The following is a 22,461-nucleotide window of genomic DNA, read 5'->3' on the forward strand; positions in this document are numbered from 1 at the left end:
AACTTCAAGCAATTTTCTATGACAAATTCATCAAGCATCCTTTAAAGGTAGCCCTCAAGAAATACATCATTAAGCATGTCTAGATGTGACCATTCACCAGATAGAAAAAATATTTCTATACCTTTCTATTAACTCCAACTTTTATACTACACTATTTTGAGTCAAACACTTACCTTCACTGAGCAAAGTGACTGTCTGAGGATCACTCTCAGTCTCTCCAACATCATTAGCAACTTGAATCTTTACTTGAACCTCATCACCAGGTGAACCAACATCCTCTAAAATTATATTCTGTTGATCTGCAGCAAGTAGTGATGGCTCATCAAACTCATTGTCACCAGTAGCAATCTACAAAAAAGAAAATTATATCAAATAATAAATAACCATCCAATAGCCCACAGTAGGAATACTGATCTCCATTAATTTATGATTCATAGTGCACTGTCAGGCTATTTTGTGGTCATTTTACACCATCAAAATAGGAAACAATTTCAGATTGCACTGTCAGACTATTCTGTGGTCATTTTACACCATCACAATAAGAAACAATTTTGTGAGATTGAGAAAATTCATGAATAGTCTAAATTACAGCAAAATATGTACGACATCCCTTCAGTACCTAGGTGTTACTGGACTTTTCTTACTCAAGGTTACACAAGTGAAAATTCAGCTTTGGTTAAGCTATACCAAAGAGTGGTGAGAGTAAACGAGCTTAGAATGGAGACTTATGAGAAGAAATACTAGCAGAGATTGAGTGTAGAATGGCAAAAGGTGAGAGCAAATCAAATAATGGGAGTGGATGAGGGATGGGAGGTATTTACGGTAGCAGTGATGGCGTGTTCATGAGATGCATGTGGCACGTGAAACGTGGGAGGTGAGCAAATCAAAAAGGGTAGTGAATGGTGGGATGAAGAAGTTGCAAGTGAAAGAGAAAAGAGAGGCAATAGGATCCATCAGACAAATCTCATCCCTGGTAGATGATTTGAAAAGAGGACCTCCTTTACCTTTAGACTGTGGGAAGGCTGGAACAGTATCTGAATGCTTCAACATCTGCAAATGGGGAGGTGCTTCAGGAGCCTCCTTGACAAGTGATGCCTGGTGAATACCTGGTGAAGTCTTCATGGGTCTTATACCCCCACATGCCAACCTGGGCCCAGACTGATGGATTGGGTCAATGGTCCATCAAGCTCTTGGAAGCTGCAGCCCACAGGATCATGTACCCTACACAGCCCAGCTGGTTTTGGTGCACTTTGTAAATTCTTGTCTAAGGCACTCATAAACTTTTCCACTGTACATCCCCTGGTGTATCTGATGAGTGCAGATTTAGTGCCCTGGATGTCTGAGTCTTCTCTGTTCTTGTAGATATCGCACCTCGGGATTCAAATGTAGTACTCTACTCTGTATTCCATGCATGTCATGCCAGGAGGATGTATTTCTGAATGGAAATTGAGGACCATGCCTTTTAGGCTTTTCCATTTTTTTCTTTTCAAGCTTGATTGCCATTTCCCTCATCGGCTGGTTGTTTGGGCTTTAGGCCTATCAACTGCCAGGGTCATTAAGGCCGTCAACTTAATCCACAAACCAAAAAAATCTTGAACACCTTCTTCAGGTCTTTCTTTCTTTCTTTCATACTATTCGCCATTTCCTGCGATAGCGAGGTAGCGTTAAGAACAGAGGACTGGGCCTTTGAGGGAATATCCTCACCTAGCCTGGCCCCCCCTTTTTTTTTTTTTAATTTTCCAAAAGAAGGAAGAACCTTCTTCAGGTGTTTTAGATAATTCTAAGACCACATGCACTGTCACTATGCATGTAGCCCACATTATCAAGGTAAAGCCAGGAACAGACGAAGAAAGGCCACATCCATTCTCAAGCAGTCATGTGTAATGAACAGAAACCACAGACCTTTCCAAGGTTCAGTCTACATTGACCCCAATATATCACACTGATCTAATTCACTCTATCCTGTGCAAGTCTTTCACCTTCCTGCATGTTCAGGCCCTGAGTGCTCAAAATCCTTTTCTCTCTACCTTTCAATCTCCAATTCGGTCTCCCTGTTCACCTTGTTCCCTCCCATTCTGACACGTCAACGTTTCATCAGTAATTCTCTCCATATGTTCAAGCTATTTCAACACATCATCTCTGCTCTCTCAATCACACTCTTTTTATTACCAAACATTTCTCTTACCTTTTCATTACTTATTCAATCAAACCACATCACACCACATATCATCCTCAAACATTTCATTCCCAACACATCCACCCTCTTTTGTACAGCTTTTTAGCGCTACCAAATCCTTTGCCTCCCTCATCCACCTTGTATGTCACTTCCACTTCCATGGTTCCATTCACTACTTTGTCCACTCCCAGGTATCTAAAACACATCTCTTCTTTCAATCTTTCTCCAGTCAAATTCACATCCCAATTAACCTTTCCCACAACACTGCTAACAACATTGCTTTCATTCACATTCACTCTCAACTTTCCCCTTTTACGCACTCTTCCAAAGTCAGTCACCAACTTCTGAAGTTTCTTACTTGAATCCCCTACCAGTGCTGTATCAACAGGAAACAACTGACTCACTTCCCATGCCCTCTCATCCCCCACAGACTGCATACTCACCCCTCTTTCCAAGACACTCACATTTACCTCCTCCACAACCCAGTCCATTAACAAATTGAACAACCATGGTGACAGCACACATCCCTGCCACAGACCAACCTTCACTTGGAATCATTCACTCTCCTCTCTTTCTACTTGCACACAAGTCTTTCACCCTTAATAAAAACTTCTCTGCTTCTAGCAGCTTTCACTCCATACTGCATATTCTTAAGACCTTCAACAAAGTATCTCTATTAACCCTGTCATATGCCTTCTCCAGACAAATTAATGTCACATAAAAATCCAAATGTTTTCTAAGTATTTCTCACACACATTCTTTAAAGCATATGCCTAATCAACACATCCTCTATCACTTCTGAAACAACACTGCTACCCCCCAATCTGTACGTGCTGTCGCCCTTTCAATCAATATCATCCCATATAACTTAACAGGTATACTCAACATACTTATACATCTGTAGTTTGAACACTCAACTTTATCCCCTTGCCTTCATACAATAGCACTATACATGTATTCTGCTAATCCTAAGGTACCTCACAATGATCCATACATACACTGCAAAGTCTTACCAAGCAATCAACAGCACCGTCACCCCCTTTCTTAATGAATTCAACTGCATTATCATCCATTCTAGCTGCTTTGCAACATTTCATCTCATGCAAGGCTTTCACAACTTCCTCTCTCTTCACCAAACCACTCTCCGTGACTTCCTCACTTCACATACCACCCAAACCCAAATTCCCTACATCTGCCACTCTATCATTAGTCAACCATTCTTCAAAGTCCTCACTCCATCTCCTTATCATTTCATTACTACCTTACAGCTGCCAACCTTGTCAAACAAAAATCGGAACACAGATGGCAAAAATACGAAATTTTGACTAAAAAAAGAAGTTTTGCTAAATGAAACTTACGACCATGCGCAATGCAGGCTGCACTTTCAATAGAGGAAATTGTGATGTCCAGTGCTCAAGTTGATATCTCCATATATTCATCTTTGTGTAGATAGTCCGCAATCATTTCCTTTAAAACTAATAGAGTATCTACTCAGTAGTGTTTCATTTTCAGCCCTTGAAGTAAGTCAACAGAGGTTCTAATGTTTGTTTGTCCATACATATTCAGTCCTGGATAGAGAGCCTTTCGTTATAAGCAATGGTTGCCTGTTTGCACTTCTCCACAAGCCTTTCACTGAACTTCACTTGATGACAACTGTTTTTTCTTTTAAATTGGCTATACACTTTCTGTATGAAGAAATCCAATATTGTTTGTGTGCTATGACTTGGGCAAAATTCAGTGTTCTTTCTTACCAGACTGAGAATTCTAACCTTCAGCGTTGTTGTGAGCAACTGACAGGATAGAAAACATGATTCTGGGAAGATGTATATATTTTTCCTTTTAAGAAGACTTGTCTCAGTTGTGAAATGGCCACCCACAACTCATCAGCTGATCTACCTGGTTGTGAGCAAATTCAAGCTCATCTGTCTGCTCCAGTAACTTGCAGGCTGAGGATTTGATTTTTCAAGCAAAATTGTTGTTCTTACTCTTCATCTGTCATTACTAGAAAGTCTTAATTAATCAAATTTTACAACTTTGAAGATCATCAATAGATGGAAGGGAACTGGTACTTTCTTATCCATCTATATACATGATAATTTTGTGTGACTTTTTGAAGCCTCAGGAAGGCCTGGCCTAAGAGTAGGACTAGCCTGGATACACAAGCTAAAGATATGATTGGAGGGTAAGACTAACTGTGCTACAAGTTGTGCGGTCATTTACACAAAATGGCTGGAAATTGACTGGTCTGATTTATTTTGTACACTACATTAGTACTTAAGTGCGCAATGAGAACGTACACGCTATACTGAACAGAGCACCTGTGAACTTCTTTTACATTACATACAACCAAAATTGAAAAAAAAAAAAATTTACTAAGAAAAACTGTAGTTGTATTTATCTCAAAAAACTTAATAAATATGGCAACCTGTTATCTTTTCCCCTTAGACCCCTTACACTGATGTTCTCATTTGTTTTCTTGTTTTTTATAACTTATCTAACTCCTTCCAAAAGACCATATTCTTCTGAGAGTTTACCGATACTCACTCACCCCAACTCTCATTTGCCCTCTTTTTCAAGCCCTGCACCTTCCTCTTGACCCCCTGCCGCTTCCTCTCATACATCTCCTAATCATTTGCACTCCTACCCTGTATGTACCATCAAAACGCCTCTGTTTACTCTTTATCTAGCAACGTTACTTCATCCACCATACTACCCTCTCTTATCTGCCCACCTCCCACTTTTATGCCACAAGCATCTCTTGCACATGCCATCACTGCTTCCCCAAACATGCCACATGCATGTGGCATGTATAAAGTGGGAGGTGGGCGGGTTAGAGAAGGTAGTAAGTGGTGGGATGAAGTAAAAATGCTAGTGAAAGAGAAAATAGGTGTATGGGTGGCACCTACAGAGTAGTGCAAATGATTTGGAGATATAAAAAATAAAGTGGCAAGAAGGCAAGAGGAAGGTGCAGAGATTGGAAAAGAAAGCAAGTGAGAGTTGGGATGAGTATCAGTAAACTTCAGAGAGAATGAGAGGTCATGGTAGGAAGTTAAAAGTGAGTGAAAAAACAAAGAGCAAATGGGAACATAGGTGAAAACCGCGAATGAGGAAGCAGTAATTGATAGTAATGAAGTGAGGAGATGGAGTACTTTGAAGGACTGTTAAATGTGTTTGATGATAAGGTAGCAGATGTAGGGTGTTTCAGTTGGGGTGGTATGCAGAGTCAGAGAGTCATGGAGAGTGGTTTAGGGAAGAAAGAAAAGTTGAAAACCTTGCGTAAGATGAAATGTGGCAAGGTGGCAGGAGCAGACAGTTTTGCAGATGAGTTTCTTAAGAAAGAGGGGAAACAGAAGGGAAACTGTGTTGTTGACTGGTTAGTTGAGATTTCCAATGTATGTACAGATCATGGTGAAGTGTTTGAGGATTTATGAAATGTGTGTATCGTAAGTGTCATTGTATAAAAGGCAAGGAGGACAAAGATGATTGTTCAAATTACAGATGTGAAAGTTTAAGGGTACCTGGTAATATGTATGGGATAGCAGTGACTGACGGAGTGAAGGCATGTACAGTGTCAGACTGGAAAGGAACAACATAGTTTCAGAAGTGGTAGAGAAGGAACAACATAGTTTCAGAAGTGGTAGAGAAGGAACAACATAGTTTCAGAAGTGGTAGAGAAGGAACAACATAGTTTCAGAAGTGGTAGAGATGTGTTGATCAGGTGTCTGCTTTGAAGAATATGTGAGAAACACTTTGAGAATCAAATGAATTTGTATATTTGGCATTTATTTATGTAGAGACATTATATGATAAGGTTGACAAAAATGCCTTAGGGAAGGCCTTAAGAATATGTGAGAAACACTTTGAGAAACAAATGAATTTGTATGTGGCATTTATGGATGTAGAGACAGTATATGATAAGGTTGACAAAGATGCCTTAAGGAAGGTCTTGAAGAATATATGGTGTGGGAATAAAGCTGCTATAGGTAGTGAGAAGTTTTTATCAAGGAAGTAAGACATGTTTATAGCCATAACGTGTTGAGGACTTGTATCTTTACACAGCATTATCTTTCATCATGTATCCTGTCAACTTAAAGATCCATCAAATCAGTTTCTGGTTGGTGACATGAAGATTACTTCCTGTGTCTGGCACTGTCCTCTACAACCTTCTATCAGGCCCAAATACACCCAAAACCTTCACACCGTCCTCCTATCTCCTCTTCAGTCTCCCCAAGTGAAAAGAAAGCAATATTAAGGAACAACATTGTTTCAGAAGTGGTAGAAATGTGATGATCTTAGAAAAGTTATCTTGAAAGGAAGGAATAATGAGGTAATCATAGAAAAAAATGTCAGATGGAAAAATGAATACAGTATAAATGCAGTCGCAGGGACAAAATAACAAGGAGTAGCTACATAAGAGGAAGTGATCACATGTAACAAACATCCTAAAAAAGTAAATATTTTAGTATGTGGTGTGAGGTGGTTTGATCAAGTAAGTAATGAAAGGGTATGAAAGATGTGTGGAGATAAAATGTGTGGTTGAGAGAGCAGAAGAGGGTGTTTTGAAATGGCCTGGACATATGGACAGAATGAGTGAGGAAAGACTGACAAAGAGGATATATGTGTCAGAGGAGGAGGGAACAAGGAGAAGTGGAAGACCAAATTGGAGGTGGAAGGATGGAGTGAAAAAGATTTTGAGCAATCGGGGCCTGAACATACAGGAGGGTGAAAGGCATGCAAGAAAGAGAATGAACTGGAACAGTGTGGTATACTGGAGTCAATGTGCTGTCAATGGACTGAACCAGGGCTTGTGAAACGTCTGGGGTAAACCGTGGAAAGGTCTGTGGGGCCTGGATGTGGATAGGAAGCTGTGGTTTTGGCGCATTACACATGACAACTAGAGACTAAGTGTGGGCATATGCGGCCTTTCTTTGTCTTTTTTTCCTGGCACTACCTCACTGAAGCAGGGGGAAGCAATGCTGTTTCCTGTGGGATGGGGTAGCGCCAGGAATGGATGAAGGCAAGGTAGTATGAATATGTGCAAGTGTATATATGTATATATCTGTGTATGTGTACACGTGTATATGTGCATGTATGGGTGTTTATGTATATATATGTATATATGACTTTACCCTCTCAATCAATACCCTCCCAAATAATTTCCCAGGAATACTCAACAAACTTATATCTGTGTAATTTGAATATTCACCTTTATTCCCTTTGCCTTCGTACAATGGCACTATGCATGCATTCCGCCAATCCTCAGGCACCTCACCATGAACCATACATACATTGAATATCCCTACCATATGTACCATATGAACAGAGCATCAGACTGGGGAACAGCAGTGTGGTTTCAGAAGTGGTAGAGGAAGTGTGGATCAGGTGTTTGCTTTGAAGAATGTACGTGAGAAATACTTAGAAAAACAGATGGAGTAGTATGTAGCATTTATGGATCTAGAGAGGGCATATGATAAGAGTTGATAGAGATGCTCTGTGGAAGGTATTAAGAGTATATGGTGTGGGAGGTAAGTTGCTAGAAGCAGAAAAGTTTTTATCAAGGATGTAAGGCATGTATACGAGTATGGAGAGGAAAGTGATTGGTTCACAGTAAATGTTGGTTTTTGGCAAGGGTGCGTGATGTCTTCATGGTTATTAAATTTGTTTATGGAAGGGGGTTATTAGGGAGCTGAATGCAAGAGTTTTGGAGAGAGGGGCAAGTATGTAGTCTGTTGTGGATGAGAGGGCTTGGGAAGTGAGTTGGTTCTTGTTCGCTGACAAACAGCGTTGGTGCCTGATTCGGGTGAGAAACTGCAGAAGTTGGTGACTGAGTTTGGTAAAGTGTGTGAAAGAAGAAAGCTAAGAGTAATGTGAATAAGAGCAAGGTCATCAGGTTCAGTAGGGTTGAGGGACAAGTTAATTGGGAGGTGAGTCTGAATGGAGAAAAACTGGAGGAAGTGAAGTGTTTTAGATATCTAGAAGTGGATTTAGCAGTGGATGGAACCATGGAAGTGGAAGTGAGTCACAGGGTGGGGGAGGGGGCGAAGGTTCTAGGAGCATTGAAGAATGTATGAAAGGCGAGAACGTTATCTCAGAGAGCAAAAATGGGTATGTTTGAAGGAATAGTGGTTCCAACAATGTTATATGGTTGCAAGGCATGGGCTATATATAGGGTTGTGTGGAGGAGGGTGGATGTGTTGGAAATGAGATGTTTGAGGACAATATGTGTGTGAGGCGGTTTGATTGAGTAAGTAATGAAAGGATAAGAGAGATGTGTGGTAATAAAAAGAGTGTGGTTGAGAGAGCAGAAGAGGTTGTATTGAAATGGTCTGGTCACATGGAAAGAATGAGAGAGGAAACATTGACAGAGGATATATGTGTCAGAGGTGGAGGGAACGAGGAGAAGTGGGAGACCAAATTGGAGGTGGAAGGATGGAGTGAAAAAGATTTTGAGTTATCAGGGCCTGAACATACAGGAGGGCGAAGGCGTGCAAGGAACTGAGTGAACTGGAACGATGTGGTATACCGGGGTCAATGAAAGGCGCACATGCAGGGGGAGGGGGTTGTCATTTCATGCGTGGTGGGGTGGTGACAGAAATGAATAGGGGCAGACAGTACGAATTATGTAAATGTGTATATATGTATATGTCTGTGAGTATATATATGTATATATTGAGATGTATAGGTATGTACATTTGCTGTCTGTGGATGTGTATATATATACATGTGTAGGTGGGTGGGTTGGGCCATTCTTTCGTCTGATTCCTTGCGATACCTCGCTAACGCAGGAGACAGCGACAAAGTATAATAAATAAATAAAATATTCATACTTGCTGCCTTCATCCATTCCCACTGCCACCCCGCCACACATGAAATGGCACACCCCCGCGCAATTGTGAGGTAGTGCTAGGAAAAGACAACAAAGGCCACATTCATTCACACTCAGTCTCTAGCTGTCATGTGTAATGCACTGAAACCACAGCTCCCTTTCCACATCCAGGCCACACAGAACTTTCCATGGTTTACTCCAGACACTTAACATGCCCTGCTTCAATCCACTGACAGCACGTCAACCCCGGTATACCACATTATTCCAATTCACTCTATTCCTTGCACGCCTTTCACCCTCCTGCATGTTCAGGCCCCGATCACTCAAAATCTTTTTCACTCCATCTTTCCACCTCCAAATTTGGTCTTCTACTTCTCCTTGTTCCCTCCACCTCTGACACATACATCCTCTTGGTCAATCTTTCCTCACTCATTCTCTCCATGTGACCAAACACTTTCAAAACACCCTCTTCTGCTCTCTCAACCACACTCTTTTTATTACCACAAATCTCTCTTACCCTTTCCATTACTTATTCCATCAAACCACCTCACACCACATATTGTCCTCAAACATCTCATTTCCAGCACATCCACCCTCCTCCACACAACTCTATCTATAGCCCACGCCTCACAACCATATAACATTGTTGGAGCCACTATTCCTTCAAACATACCCATTTTTGCTTTCCAAGATAATGTTCTCGACTTCCACACATTTTTCGATGCTCCTAGAACTTTCACCCTCTCCCCCACCCTATGACTCACTTCTGCTTCCATGGTTCCATCCGCTGCCAAATCCACTCCCAGATATCTAAAACACTTCACTTCCTCCAGTCTTTCTCCATTTAAACTTACCTCCCTATTGACTTGTCCCTCAACCCTACTGTACCTAATAACCTTGCTCTTATTCACATTTACTCTAAGCTTTCTTGTTTCACACACTTTACCAAACTCAGTCACCAGCTTCTGCAGTTTCTCACATCAATCAGCCACCAGCGCTGTATCATCAGCGAACAACAACTGACTCACTTCCCAAGCTCTCTCATCCACAACAGACTGCATACTTGCCCCTCTTTCCAAAACTCTTGCATTCACCTCCCTAACAACCCCATCCATAAACAAATTAAACAACCATGGAGACATCACGCACCCCTGCCGCAAACCAACATTCACTGAGAACCAATCACTCTCCTCTCTTCCTAAATGTACACATGCCTTACATCCTCGATAAAAACTTTTCACTGCTTCTAACAACTTACCTCCCACACCATATATTCTTGATACCTTCCACAGAGCATCTCTATCAACTCTATCATATGCCTTCTCCAGATCCATAAATGCTACATACAAATCCATTTGCTTTTCGAAGTATTTCTCACATACATTTTTCAAAGCAAACACCTCATCCACACATCCTCTACCACTTTTGAATCCACACTGCTCTTCTCCAATCTGATGCTTTGTACATGCCTTCACTCTCTCAATCAATACCCTTCCATATAATTTCCCAGGAATACTCAGCAAACTTAAACCTCTGTAATTTGAGCACAGAATGAATATGTCCATGTGAATATATGTATATGTCTGTGTATGTATATGTATGTACACGTTGAAATGTATACATATGTATATGTGCTTGTGTGGGCGTTTATGTACATGCATATGTATGTGGGGGGGTTAGGCCATTCTTTTTTCTGTTTCCTTGCGCTACCTCACTAATGCAGGAGACAGCATCCAAGTATATAAAAAAAAATGTGTATATGAGTGGGTGGGCCATTCTTTGTGTTTCCTGGTGCTACCTCGCTGAGATGGGAAACGGCAATCAAGTATAATGAATAAAATGTAATAAATATAAAAAAGATATATTTTGTGACTGCATGAAATACCCAAGAATTCCAGAATCAGAATCTGTCAGGTGGGAGAATTTCCCTACCCTATACCCTGCAAGTGTTAAAAATCACACAATCTAAATTTTGTGTTCAAATCTCAAAAAGACCAAAGAAATAACAACTTACATATATCTTTGTTTGCTGCACAGGAGAATTGTTGTCCTTTACAGACCACTCTAACTGAATCTCACTTGTCCCAATAGCACGAACCTTTGTCAAGTTCACCTCAGGTAAATCTGCAAAAAAACAAATACTGTAACCTAAAATATAACTGTACCAAACTTCATTACTTCTAGTATTAAAAAGTGGAAAGATTTTTACAAAATGTCTTCTTTCACCTCAGTTAATACATATCCATCATCCTATAGCTACTCCCATTTACTTCAATACTCCCTCACTTACCTAATCCCTTAACCCTCCAACTTATCTGTGACTAATCAAATTTACAACCAATTTACTTACTTGAGAGATACTCTATCCATGCATTAATCTTAAAACATACATTCTCTGTTCAAGATGACTGCATTCACTTAACTGTTCTTTTATCAACTGATGTCTCAAGAGCACATTTTTCTCCAGCGTTATCACTTCTTGCTTTCTCCTTTATATCAACATTCTTCATGATTTCCCCACCATATAGAAAAGCTGCTCGCCCATAAACTCTTCAAAACAACATGGAACGAGCAGAACTTCATATTCCTCCTTTATTATACTTTAATTATAAACTTTTATTGTTTATTCCATCTTTCCACATCAATTCTAGTCTTTCCTGGGATTATTACCATTCAAAGTGCAAAAATGCACATTTCTTATCATTCACTCATTTTTAATTCCATCTTTTCACATCAATTCTAGTCTTTCCTGGGATTATTACCAAAGTGCAAAAATACACATTTCTTATCATCCTTTCCACATCACCTAAGTAAACATTGTTGTCTTATAGAGTACATACCCTTCCTAAAACAATATTTTTCTCTACTTTTCTTTGAGCTTCAATCCACTAACTCTCCTGCCTGCAAAATCCATTAGGAAAAATGCTGCAATGTGCAATATGCCTACATAAAACTTTTGACCATATAAGTCACTTATGTATAATGTAATGGTGATCTATTTCCTGAGAATGAACCACTGAGCAAGTCTAAAACAGAAAAAAAAATGTAAGGTTTGAAAAATGGACAACTGTCTCTCTCTGAGGCAGTGTCCTGTGAGCCTTGAGAGAATTTCTGCGATCCTCAACAGTTAGAAAATGCCAAGCTACTGCCTTCTGGTGAGATTAATAACTCACCCTATGCTAACCACATAGTTGGTGCCAGCAGCCTGCTTACAGGTTTGTCCTGGGACTACCCAGAAAACAATCAACAATCCCTACATGACATTAACACCATCATCCCACTGGCTATCAGCTCAATATTGGTCTGCCTCGTATTTCTTAGAACATGGAAATCAACTCAGTAGTGGTCAATGTCTGCATAAAGAAAGGCTTTTTGAAAGAGAGAGGAAGTTCAGGTGGGAAACTTAACCTAAAAAAAATTTCACAAGATACTTTACCACAGAAACAGTTTTTCATTCCACAAAACTTACATTTCTATCGATGACAAGACCACCCTGCAAACCCTGGGGTAAGAGTTGAAGAAAAATTCAAAAAAGAGCATGAAGTAGCGAAAATCCGTGCTCCATGAGGTTAATCCTTCTCATCTAAAGCAATGCTTCTCAACTGTTTTTATCTCAAGGAATAGTTTCTAGTTTGCCTGATTCTCACAACATACTAATTCAGATTCTGACAGTATTCTACAATTATCACCCATAATTCCATATGAAGGAAAATCTTTCTAAATACACACATAAGTACAGCAAAACAAATACAGCATCTTTATAATCACATAAAAACAGAAGGAATCATGCAGAGTGCTCATCCTCCTTGAAGGCTTAGATTGGGGTGTCTAAATGAGTGTGGATGTAACCAAGATGAGAAAAAGGAGAGATAGGTAGTATGTTCGAGGAAAGGAACCTGGATATTTTGGCTGTGAGTGAAATGAAGCTTAAGGGTAAAGGGGAGGAATGGTTTGGGAATGTCTTGGGAGTGAAGTCAGGGGTTGGCAAGAGGACAAGAGCAAAGGGAGGAGTAGCACTCCTCCTGAAGCAGAAGTTGTGGGAGTATGTGATAGCGTGTAAGAAAGTAAACTCTAGATTGATATGGGTAAAACTGAAAGAGGATGGAGAGAGATGGGTGATTATTGGTGCCTCTGCACCTGCTCATGAGAAGAAAGATCATGTGAAGAAAGTGTTTTGGGAACAGCTGAGCGAGTGTGTTAGCAGCTTTGATGCACGAGACCGGGTTATAGTGATAGACGATTTGAATGCAAAGGTAAATAATGTGGCAGTTGAGGGTATAATTGGTGTACATGTTGTGTACAGTGTTGTAAATGGACATGGCAAAGAGCATATAGATTTGTGTGCTGAAAAAGGGCTGGTGATTGGGAATACCTGGTTTAAAAGGAGAGATATACAAAAGTATACATATGTAAGTAAGAGAGATGGCCAGAGAGCGTTACTGGATTATGTGTTAATTGATAGACGTGTGAAAGTGAGACTTTTGGATGTTAATGTGCTGAGAAGGGCAGCTGAAGAGATGTCTGATCATTATCTTGTGGAGGAACAGGTGAAGATTTGTACAAGTTTTCAAAAAAGATGAGAGAATGTTGGGGTGAAGAGAGTGGGGAGAGTAAGTGAGCTTGGAAAGTAGACTTGCGTGAGGAAGTGCCAGGAAAGACTGAGTGCAGAATGGCAAAAGGTGAGAGCAAATGACGAAGGGGGAGTCGGGGAGGAATGGGATGTATTAAGGGAAGCAGTGATGCCATCACTTGTACAAAAGATGCCTGTGGCATGAGAAAAGTGGGAGGTGGGCAGATAAAAGGGATTGGGATTGTCAGTAAAAGAAAATAGAGGTGTTTGGATGATTTCTGCAGGGAAATAGTACAAATGACTGGGAGATGTATAAAAGAAAGTGGCATGAGGTCAAGAGAAAGGTGCAAGAGGTGAAAAAGAGGGCAAATGAGAGTTGGGGTGAGAGAGTATCATTAAATTTTAGGGAAAATGGAAAGATGTTTTGGAAGGAGCATAATACAAGAGAACAAATGGGAACATTGGTGAAGGGGACTACTGGGGAGGTAATAACAAGTAGTGGTGAAGAGAGAAGGAGATGGAGTGAGTATTTTGAAGGTTTGCTGAATGTGTTTGATGATAGAGGGGCAGATATGGGGTGTTTTGGTCAAGATGGTAAGTGAAGTGAGAGGATTAGGGAGAATGGTTTAGTAAACAGAGAGGAGGTAGTGAAAGCTTTCCGGAAGATGAAAGCTGACAAGGCAGTGGGTTTGGATGGTATTGCAGTGGAATGTATTAAAAAAGGGGGGTGACTGTGTTGTTGATTGGTTGGTAAGGATATACAATGAATGTATGGTTCATGGTGAAGTGCCTGAGGATTAGCAGAATGCATGCATGGTGCCTTTGTACAAAGGCCAAGGGGATAAAGGTGATGTTCAAATTACAGAGGTATAAGTTTGTTGAGTATTCCTGGGAAATCATATGGGAGGGTATTGAGAGAGAGGGTAAAGGCATGTACAGAGCATCAGATTGAGGAAGAGCAGTGTGGTTTCAGAGGTGGTAGAGGATGTATGAATCAGGTGTTTACTTTGAAGAATGTATGCGAGAAATACTTAGAAAAACATATGAATTTGAATGTAGCATTTATAGATCTGGAGAAGGCATATGATAGGGTTGATACAGATGCTTTGTGGAAGGTATTAAGAGTATATGGTGTGGGAGGTAAGTGGCTAGAAGCAGTGAAAAGTTTTTATCAAGGATGTAAGGTATGTGCACAAGTAGGAAGAGAAGAAAGTAATTGGTTCCCAGTGAATGTCAGTTTGCGGAAGGGGTGTGTGATGTCTCCATGGTTGTTAAATTGTTCATGGATGGGGTGGTTAGGGTTTTGGAGAGCGGGGCAAGTATGCAGTCCATGGTTAATGAGAGGGCTTGGAAAGCGAGTCAGTTGTTGTTCGCTGATGATACAATGCTGGTGGCTGATTTGAGTGATAAACTGCAGAAGCTGAGAGTAAATGTGAATAAGATCAAGGTTATTAAGTTCAGTAGGAATGAGGGGCAAGTTAACTGGGAGGCAAGTTTGAATGGAGAAAAACTGGAGGAAGTAAAGTGTTTTAGATATCTGGAGGTGGATTTAACAGCGGATGGAACCATGGAAGCGGAAGTGAGTCACAGAGTGGGGGAGGGGGCGAAGGTTCTGGGAGCGTTGAAGAATGTGGAAGGCAAGAACGTTATCTCGGAACAAAAATAGGTATCTTTGAAGGAATAGTGGTTCCAACAATGTTGCAAGGCATGGGTTATAGATGGGGTTGTGCAAACACCTGATCCACACATCCTCTACCACTTCAGGCATGAAACAACTGCTTTTTGACTAAAAAAACAGATGACTGTTCTTGCAAAACTGGTGCATTCACATACATCGCTATGTATTGCCCCATGCTCCCATCTCCAGCTAGTTCACACAAATCTCCCTCATTCTCATCAACTAAGTTATATATTCAGATTTCACACCGTTCAACAGAAAAATCAGAATCTGACATATTTTCTTTCCTGTGATAAAATTCATCTAGCACAGGGTGCATTTTCAAGGGTATATCAACACCCACATGCCTTAAAATGGGAGCTAGCTTCAGCAGGAGGAGGTGAGCTACTGTAGACTGAAATAACTTTCCACCATGATGAGCAAATGGGTACCTAAGTATCCTAGACACTCCAGAGACCTATCCTTTGTTTGAGCTGTCAACTATGGGTAACAAGCAGAAGGCAATAAGCAAAGGAAATATGATTTGAGAAAGGAAATCACATTTGAACACTGACATTCATAACACCATGCAATGTAACATCACACTTATGTCCATAGCAGTGAAAGGATTAAAAGGCAGCTTGATATGTTTACATACATTGTAAGGGAAAGATGGCTGTTTTATTTGTGAGGCTAGTGAGGCAACAAAATTTTCCAAGTTCAACAACCTCTTTATCCACTATTTGAGGCAATCCCTTTAGAATTATAGTAAATAAAAAAAAAAACAACAATCATGATGATCCCAATTGAATTTCTGCAAATCTTTTTTCACCCTAGAAAAAGAGTCAACAAGACAATGTCCACAAGCAACACCAGGAATCGAATTGTTCAATTAAAGGACAGAAAACTCTCCATGAAAAGCCAAATGTCTTTTACAAGCACAAAGGAATGCTCCTGCCTAAGCGAGTTTAACCTCTACTAGCCAAAACAGTGCTTTTCTTGAATGTTTGAAGTCAAGTCATTCAAGACTAATGTTTTTTCAAGAGAAAGTTACAAATCTATTATATAGTATGACATTTGACTCAATAGAATATAGCCTTACCTATTACACAGACAGGTTATAAGCAATTTTCTCCCTGGTTCACTTTTCCATAAAGAAAATAAAGGGAAAGTCTCATAAAAAAGAGCAAAAATAAAATTACCTTGGACAAGAAGATTTGGTTCACCAATTGAGTCCTCAGTGCTAACAGCATTTGAAGCTACACATTTGTATGTACCATTGTCTTTCAGAGTGACATTATCAATCACTAAATCTGATAAGTGGAGTTTTGATTCTTGGTGTGTCTCCATACTAAACCTGAAAAGGATAATTATATATTTACACAAACTTGTACAAATTCTATTTCAATTTCCTCTAAACTTATATACTGCCAAAGAAAGGACAAACTAATTCTGTAGAATGGTAAGGCTTACATATAAACACATAAGTGACAGTATGTCTCTTAGGGTATTATGAAAATGCCCACTTACTAAAAATAAACTAAATAGGCCAATCTAGCAATTCAAGTGAGTATAATGCAAATATATTTGGGTGACTAATAAAGGGCATAAAAATTTCACAAAAAGTCTTCACATGGCACTTTTTTACATTTCACCTGAGACAAAACATGCAATTATGCGATTACATACCCATCTATCTATCTATCTATCTATGTCTCTGATGCCGGTTCACAACTGGAACTCCCTCAAAAATTGCCCAAGGCAATAGACTCTCCATATCTAGTGAAACACATGCTGTTTCTTATCCTTTAATTCCTCACCCTTAACAGGCCACTAGCAGTGGGCAACTCTAGTGCAGTGTTTGCAAAGGCTTCTACCTAATGTTCCTGAAGACTACTTCTACCTAATGCTAATGCCTAATATTCTTACCCACTTCTACCTAATGCTCTGCCTAAATGTTTCTACCAAATACTTCTATCTACTGGATAGCATTGCAGTGGAATTTATTAAAAAAGGGGGTGACTGTATTGTTGACTGGTTGGTAAGGCTACTTAATGTATGTGTGATTCATGGTGAGGTGCCTGAGGATTGGCGGAATGCTTGCATAGTGCCATTGTACAAAGGCAAAGGGGACAAAGGTAAGTGCTCAAATTACAGAGGTATAAGTTTGTTGAGTATTCTTGGGAAATTATATGAGAGGGTATTGATTGAGAGGGTGAAGGCATGTACAGAGCATCAGATTGGGGAAGAGCAGTGTGGTTTCAGAAGTGGTAGAGGATGGGTGGATCAGGTGTTTGCTTTGAAGAATGTATGCGAGAAATACTTAGAAAAGCAAATGGATTTGTATGTAGCATTTATGGATCTGGAGAAGGCATATGCTAGAAATGACAGAGATGCTCTGTGGAAGTTATTAAGAGTATATGATGAGCGAGGCAAGTTGTTGGAGGCAGTGAAAAGTTTTTATCGAGGATGTAAGGCATGTGTACATGTAGGAAGAGAGGAAAGTGATTGGTTCTCGGTGAGTGTAGGTTTACGACACGGGTGTGTGATGTCTAGATGGTTGTTTAATTTGTTTATAGATGGGGTTGTTAGGGAGGTGAATGCAAGGGTTTTGGAAGGAGGGGCAAGTATGCAGTCTGTTGTGGATGAGAAAGATTGGGAAGTGAGTCAGTTGTTGTTCGCTGATGATACATCGCTGGTGGCTGATTTGTGTGAGAAGCTGCAGAAGCTGGTGACTGAGTTTGGTAAAGTGTGTGAAAGAAGAAAGCTGAGAGTAAATGTGAATAAGAGCAAGGTTATTAGGTACAGTAGGGTTGAGGGTCAAGTCAATTGGAGGGTAAGTTTGAATGGAGAAAAACTGGAGGAAGTGAAGTGTTTTGGATGTCTGGGAGTGGATTTGGCAGCAGATGGAACCTTGGAAGCGGAAGTGAGTCATGGGGTGGGGGAGGGGGCGAAGGTTCTGGGAGCCTTGAAGAATGTGTGGAAGTCGAGAACATTGTCTCGGAAGGCGGAGGTGGGTATGTTTGAAGGAATAGTGGTTCCAACAATGTTGTATGGTTGCGAGGCGTGGGCTATGAGTGCAGTTGTGTGGAGGAGGGTGGATGTGCCTGAAATGAGATGTTGGAGGACAATATGTGGTGTGAGGTGGTTTGATTAAGTAATGATAGGGTGTGAGAGATGTGTGGTGGTAAAGGGAGTGTGGTTGAGAAAGCAGAGGAGGGTGTTTTGAAATGGTTTGGTCACATGGAGAGAATGGGTGAGGAAAGATTGACAAAGAGGATATATGTGTCAGAGGTGGAGGGAACAAGGAGAAGTGGGAGACCAAATTGGAGGTGGAAGGATTGAGTGAAAAAGATTTTGAGTGATTGGGGCCTGAACATGCAGGAGGGTGAAAGGCGTGCAAGGAATAGAGTGAATTGGAACGATGTGGTATACTGGGGTCAACGTGCTGTCAATCGATTGAACCAGGGCATGTGAAGCGTCTGGGGTAAACCATGGAAAGTTCTGTGGGGCCTGGATGTGGAAAGGGAGCTGTGTTTTCGGTGCATTATTACATGACAGCTAGAGACTGAGTGTGAACAAATGGGGATTTTGTTGTCTTTCGAGCACTACCTCACGCACATGAGGGGGGAGGGGGTTGTTATTTCATGTGTGGCAGGGTGGCGATGGGAATGAATAAAGGCAGACAGTATGAATTATGTACAGATGTATATATGTATATGTCTGTGTATGTATATATATGTATGTATACGGTGAGATGTATAGGTATGTATAGTTGCGTGTGTGGACGTGTATGTATATACATGTGTATGTCGGTGGGTTGGGCCATTCTTTTGTCTGTTTCCTTGCGCTACCTCGCTAATGCGGGAGACAGCAACAAAGCAAAATAAATAAATAAATCCTGCTCCTACCATTCTGCCAAAAAAAAAGGGCTAGGACACGGTGCTCACTGCAGAAAGATCTAGAATTATGAAGAATGAGTTGTACGAGTCAAATGTGAATATATGTATATGGGATATCCCCTATCCCTGGGGATAGGGGAGAAAGAATACTTCCCACGCATTCCTCATGTGTAATAGAAGGCGGCTAAAGGGGATGGGAGCGGGGGCTAGAAACCCTCCCCTCCTTGTATTTTAACTTTCTAAAAGGGGAAACAGAAGAAGTCATGCAGGGAGTGCTCATCCTCCTGGAAGGCTCAGATTAACCAAGATGAGAAAAAAGGAGAGATAGGTAGTATGTTTGAGGAAAGGAACCTTGATGTTTTGGCTCTGAGTGAAACGAAGCTCAAGGGCAAAGGGGAACAGTGGTTTGGGAATGTTTTGGGAGTAAAGTCAGGGGTTAGTGAGAGGACAAGAACAAGGGAAGGAGTAGCACTACTTCTGAAACAGGAGCGATGAGAGTATGTGGTAGAGTGTAAGAAAGTAAACTCTAGATTGATATGGATATGGAGAAGTCATATGATAGAGTTGGTAAAGATGCTCTCTGGAAGGTATTAAGAATATAAGGTGTGGGAGGCAAGTTGTTAGAGACAGTGAAAAGATTTTTTCGAGGATGTAAGGCATGTGTACGAGTAGGAAGAGAGGAAAGTGATTGGTTCTCAGTGAATGTTGGTTTGAGGCAGTGGTGCGTGATGTCTCCATGGTTGTTCAATTTGTTTATGGATGGGGTTGTTAGAGAGATGAATGCAAGAGTTTTGGAAAGAGGGGCAAGTATGCAGTCTGTTGTGGATGATATAGCTTGGGAAGTGAGTCAGTTGTTGTTCACTGATGATACAGCACGAGTGGCTGATTTGGGAGAGAAACTGCAGAAGCTGGTGACTGAGTTTGATAAAGTGTATGAAAAAAGAAAGCTGAGAGTATATGTGAATAAGAGCAAGGTTATTAGATACAGTAGGGTTGAGGGACAAGTCAAGTGGGAGGTGAGTCTGAATGGAGAAAAACTGGAGGAAGAGAAGTATCATAGATATCGGGGAGTGGATTTGAACACTGATGGAACCATGGAAGCAGAAGTGAATCATAGGGTGGGGGAGGGGGCGAAAGTTCTGGGAGTTTTTGAAAAGTGTATGGCAGTCGAGTCGAGAACATTATCTTGGAAAGCAAAAATGGGTAAGTTTGAAGGTATAGTGGTTCCAACAAGGTTACATGGTTGCAAGGCATGGGCTATAAATAGAGTTGTGCGGAGGAGGGTGGATGTGCTGGAAATGAGATGTTTGGGGACAATATGTGGTGTGAGGTGGTTTAACAGAGTAAGTAATGAAAGGGTAAGAGAGAGATGTGGTAATAAAAAGAGTGTGGTTGAGAGCAGAAGAGGGTGTTTTGAAATGGTTTGGTCACATGGAGAGAATGAGTGAGGAAAGATTGACAAAGAGGATATACGTGTCAGAGGTGGAGGGAACAAGGAGAAGTGGGAGATCAAATTGGAGGTGGAAAGATGGAGTGAAAAAGATTTTGAGTGATCGGGGCCTGAACATGCAGGAGGGTGAAAGGCATGCAAGGAATAGGGTGAATTGGAACGATGTGGTATACCGGGGTCGACGTGCTGTCAATGGATTGAAGCAGGGCATGTGAAGTGTCTGGGGTAAATCATGCAAAGTTTTGTAGGGCCTGGATATGGAAAGGTGGCTGTGATTTCAGTACATTATACATAACAGGTAGAGACTGAGTGTGAACGAATGTGGCCTTTGTTGTCTTTTCCTAGCACTACCTCGCGCACATGCGGGGGGAGGGGTTTGTCATTTCATGTGTGGCGGGGTGGCGACAGGAATGAATAAGGGTAGACAGTATGAATTATGTGCATGTGTATATATGTATATGTCTGTGTGTATATATATATATATATATATATATATATATATATATATATATATGTATACACTGAGATGTATAGGTATGTATATGTGCATGTGTGGATGTGGATGTATATATATGTGTATGTGGGTGGGCTGGGCTATTCTTTCATCTGTTTCCTTGCGCTACCTCGCTAACGTGGGAGACAGCGACAAATTATAATGTATAAAATATAATAAATATAAATATTGGTTGAGGTGGTGTGCAAAGTGAGAGGGTTAGGGAAAATGATTTGGTAAACAGAGAAGAGGTAGTAAAAGCCTTGCGGAAGATGAAAGCCGGCACGGCAGCGGGTTTGGATGGTATTGCAGTGGAATTTATTAAAAAAAGGGGGTGACTGTATTGTTGACTGGTTGGTAAGGTTATTCAATGTATGTATGATTCATGGTGAGGTGCCTGAGGATTGGCAGAATGCTTACATAGTGCCACTGTACAAAGGCAAAGGGGACAAAGGTGAGTACTCAAATTACAGAGGTATAAGTCTGTTGAGTATTCCTGGGAAATTATATGGGAGGGTATTGATTGAGAGGGTGAAGGCATGTACAGAGCATCAGATTGGGGAAGAGCAGTGTGGTTTCAGAAGTGGTAGAGGATGGGTGGATCAGGTGTTTGCTTTGAAGAATGTACGTGAGAAATACTTAGAAAAGCAAATGGATTTGTATGTAGCATTTATGGATCTGGAGAAGGTATACGATAGAGTTGATAGAGATGCTCTGTGGAAGGTATTAAGAATATATGGTGTGGGAGGCAAGTTGTTAGAAGCAGTGAGAAGTTTTTATCGAGGATGTAAGGCATGTGTACGTGTAGGAAGAGAGGAAAGTGATTGGTTCTCAGTGAATGTAGGTTTGCAGCAGGGGTGTGTGATGTCTCCATGGTTGTTTAATTTGTTTATGGATGGGGTTGTTAGGGAGGTGAATGCAAGAGTTTTGGAAAGAGAGGCAAGTATGCAGTCTGTTGTGGATGAGAGAGCTTGGGAAGTGAGTCAGTTGTTGTTCGCTGATGATACAGCGCTGGTGGCTGATTCATGTGAGAAACTGCAGAAGCTGGTGACTGAGTTTGGTAAAGTCTGTGAAAGAAGAAAGTTGAGAGTAAATGTGAATAACAGCAAGGTTATTAGGTACAGTAGGGTTGAGGGTCAAGTCAACTGGGAGGTAAGTTTGAATGGAGAAAAACTGGAGGAAGTGAAGTGTTTTAGATATCTGGGAGTGGATTTGGCAGCGGATGGAACCATGGAAGCGGAAGTGAATCATAGAGTGGGGGAGGGGGTGAAAATTCTGGGAGCCTTGAAGAATGTGTGGAAGTCGAGAACATTATCTCGGAAAGCAAAAATGGGTATGTTTGAAGGAATAGTGGTTCCAACAATGTTGTATGGTTGCGAGGCATGGG

The 22,461-nt window shown here is 40.9% G+C and overlaps 1 protein-coding gene across 2 annotated transcripts in view; it reads right to left on the bottom strand.

The window, feature by feature from the left end:
* The window catches only part of Ptp69D (Protein tyrosine phosphatase 69D), a 669,136-nt gene that overhangs the window by 565,570 nt on the left and 81,105 nt on the right, over positions 1-22,461 (bottom strand). For both annotated transcript variants that reach the window (XM_071664992.1, XM_071664991.1), the window contains exons 6-8: positions 16,432-16,586; positions 11,017-11,126; positions 174-348 (exon numbers count right to left, since the gene is read on the bottom strand). In XM_071664992.1, the coding sequence (XP_071521093.1) occupies positions 174-348; positions 11,017-11,126; positions 16,432-16,586 (440 nt within the window). The remainder of the gene's footprint in view (positions 1-173; positions 349-11,016; positions 11,127-16,431; positions 16,587-22,461) is intronic.

This window comes from Panulirus ornatus, chromosome 9 (genome assembly GCF_036320965.1).
Source record: "Panulirus ornatus isolate Po-2019 chromosome 9, ASM3632096v1, whole genome shotgun sequence".
NCBI lineage: Eukaryota > Metazoa > Arthropoda > Malacostraca > Decapoda > Palinuridae > Panulirus > Panulirus ornatus.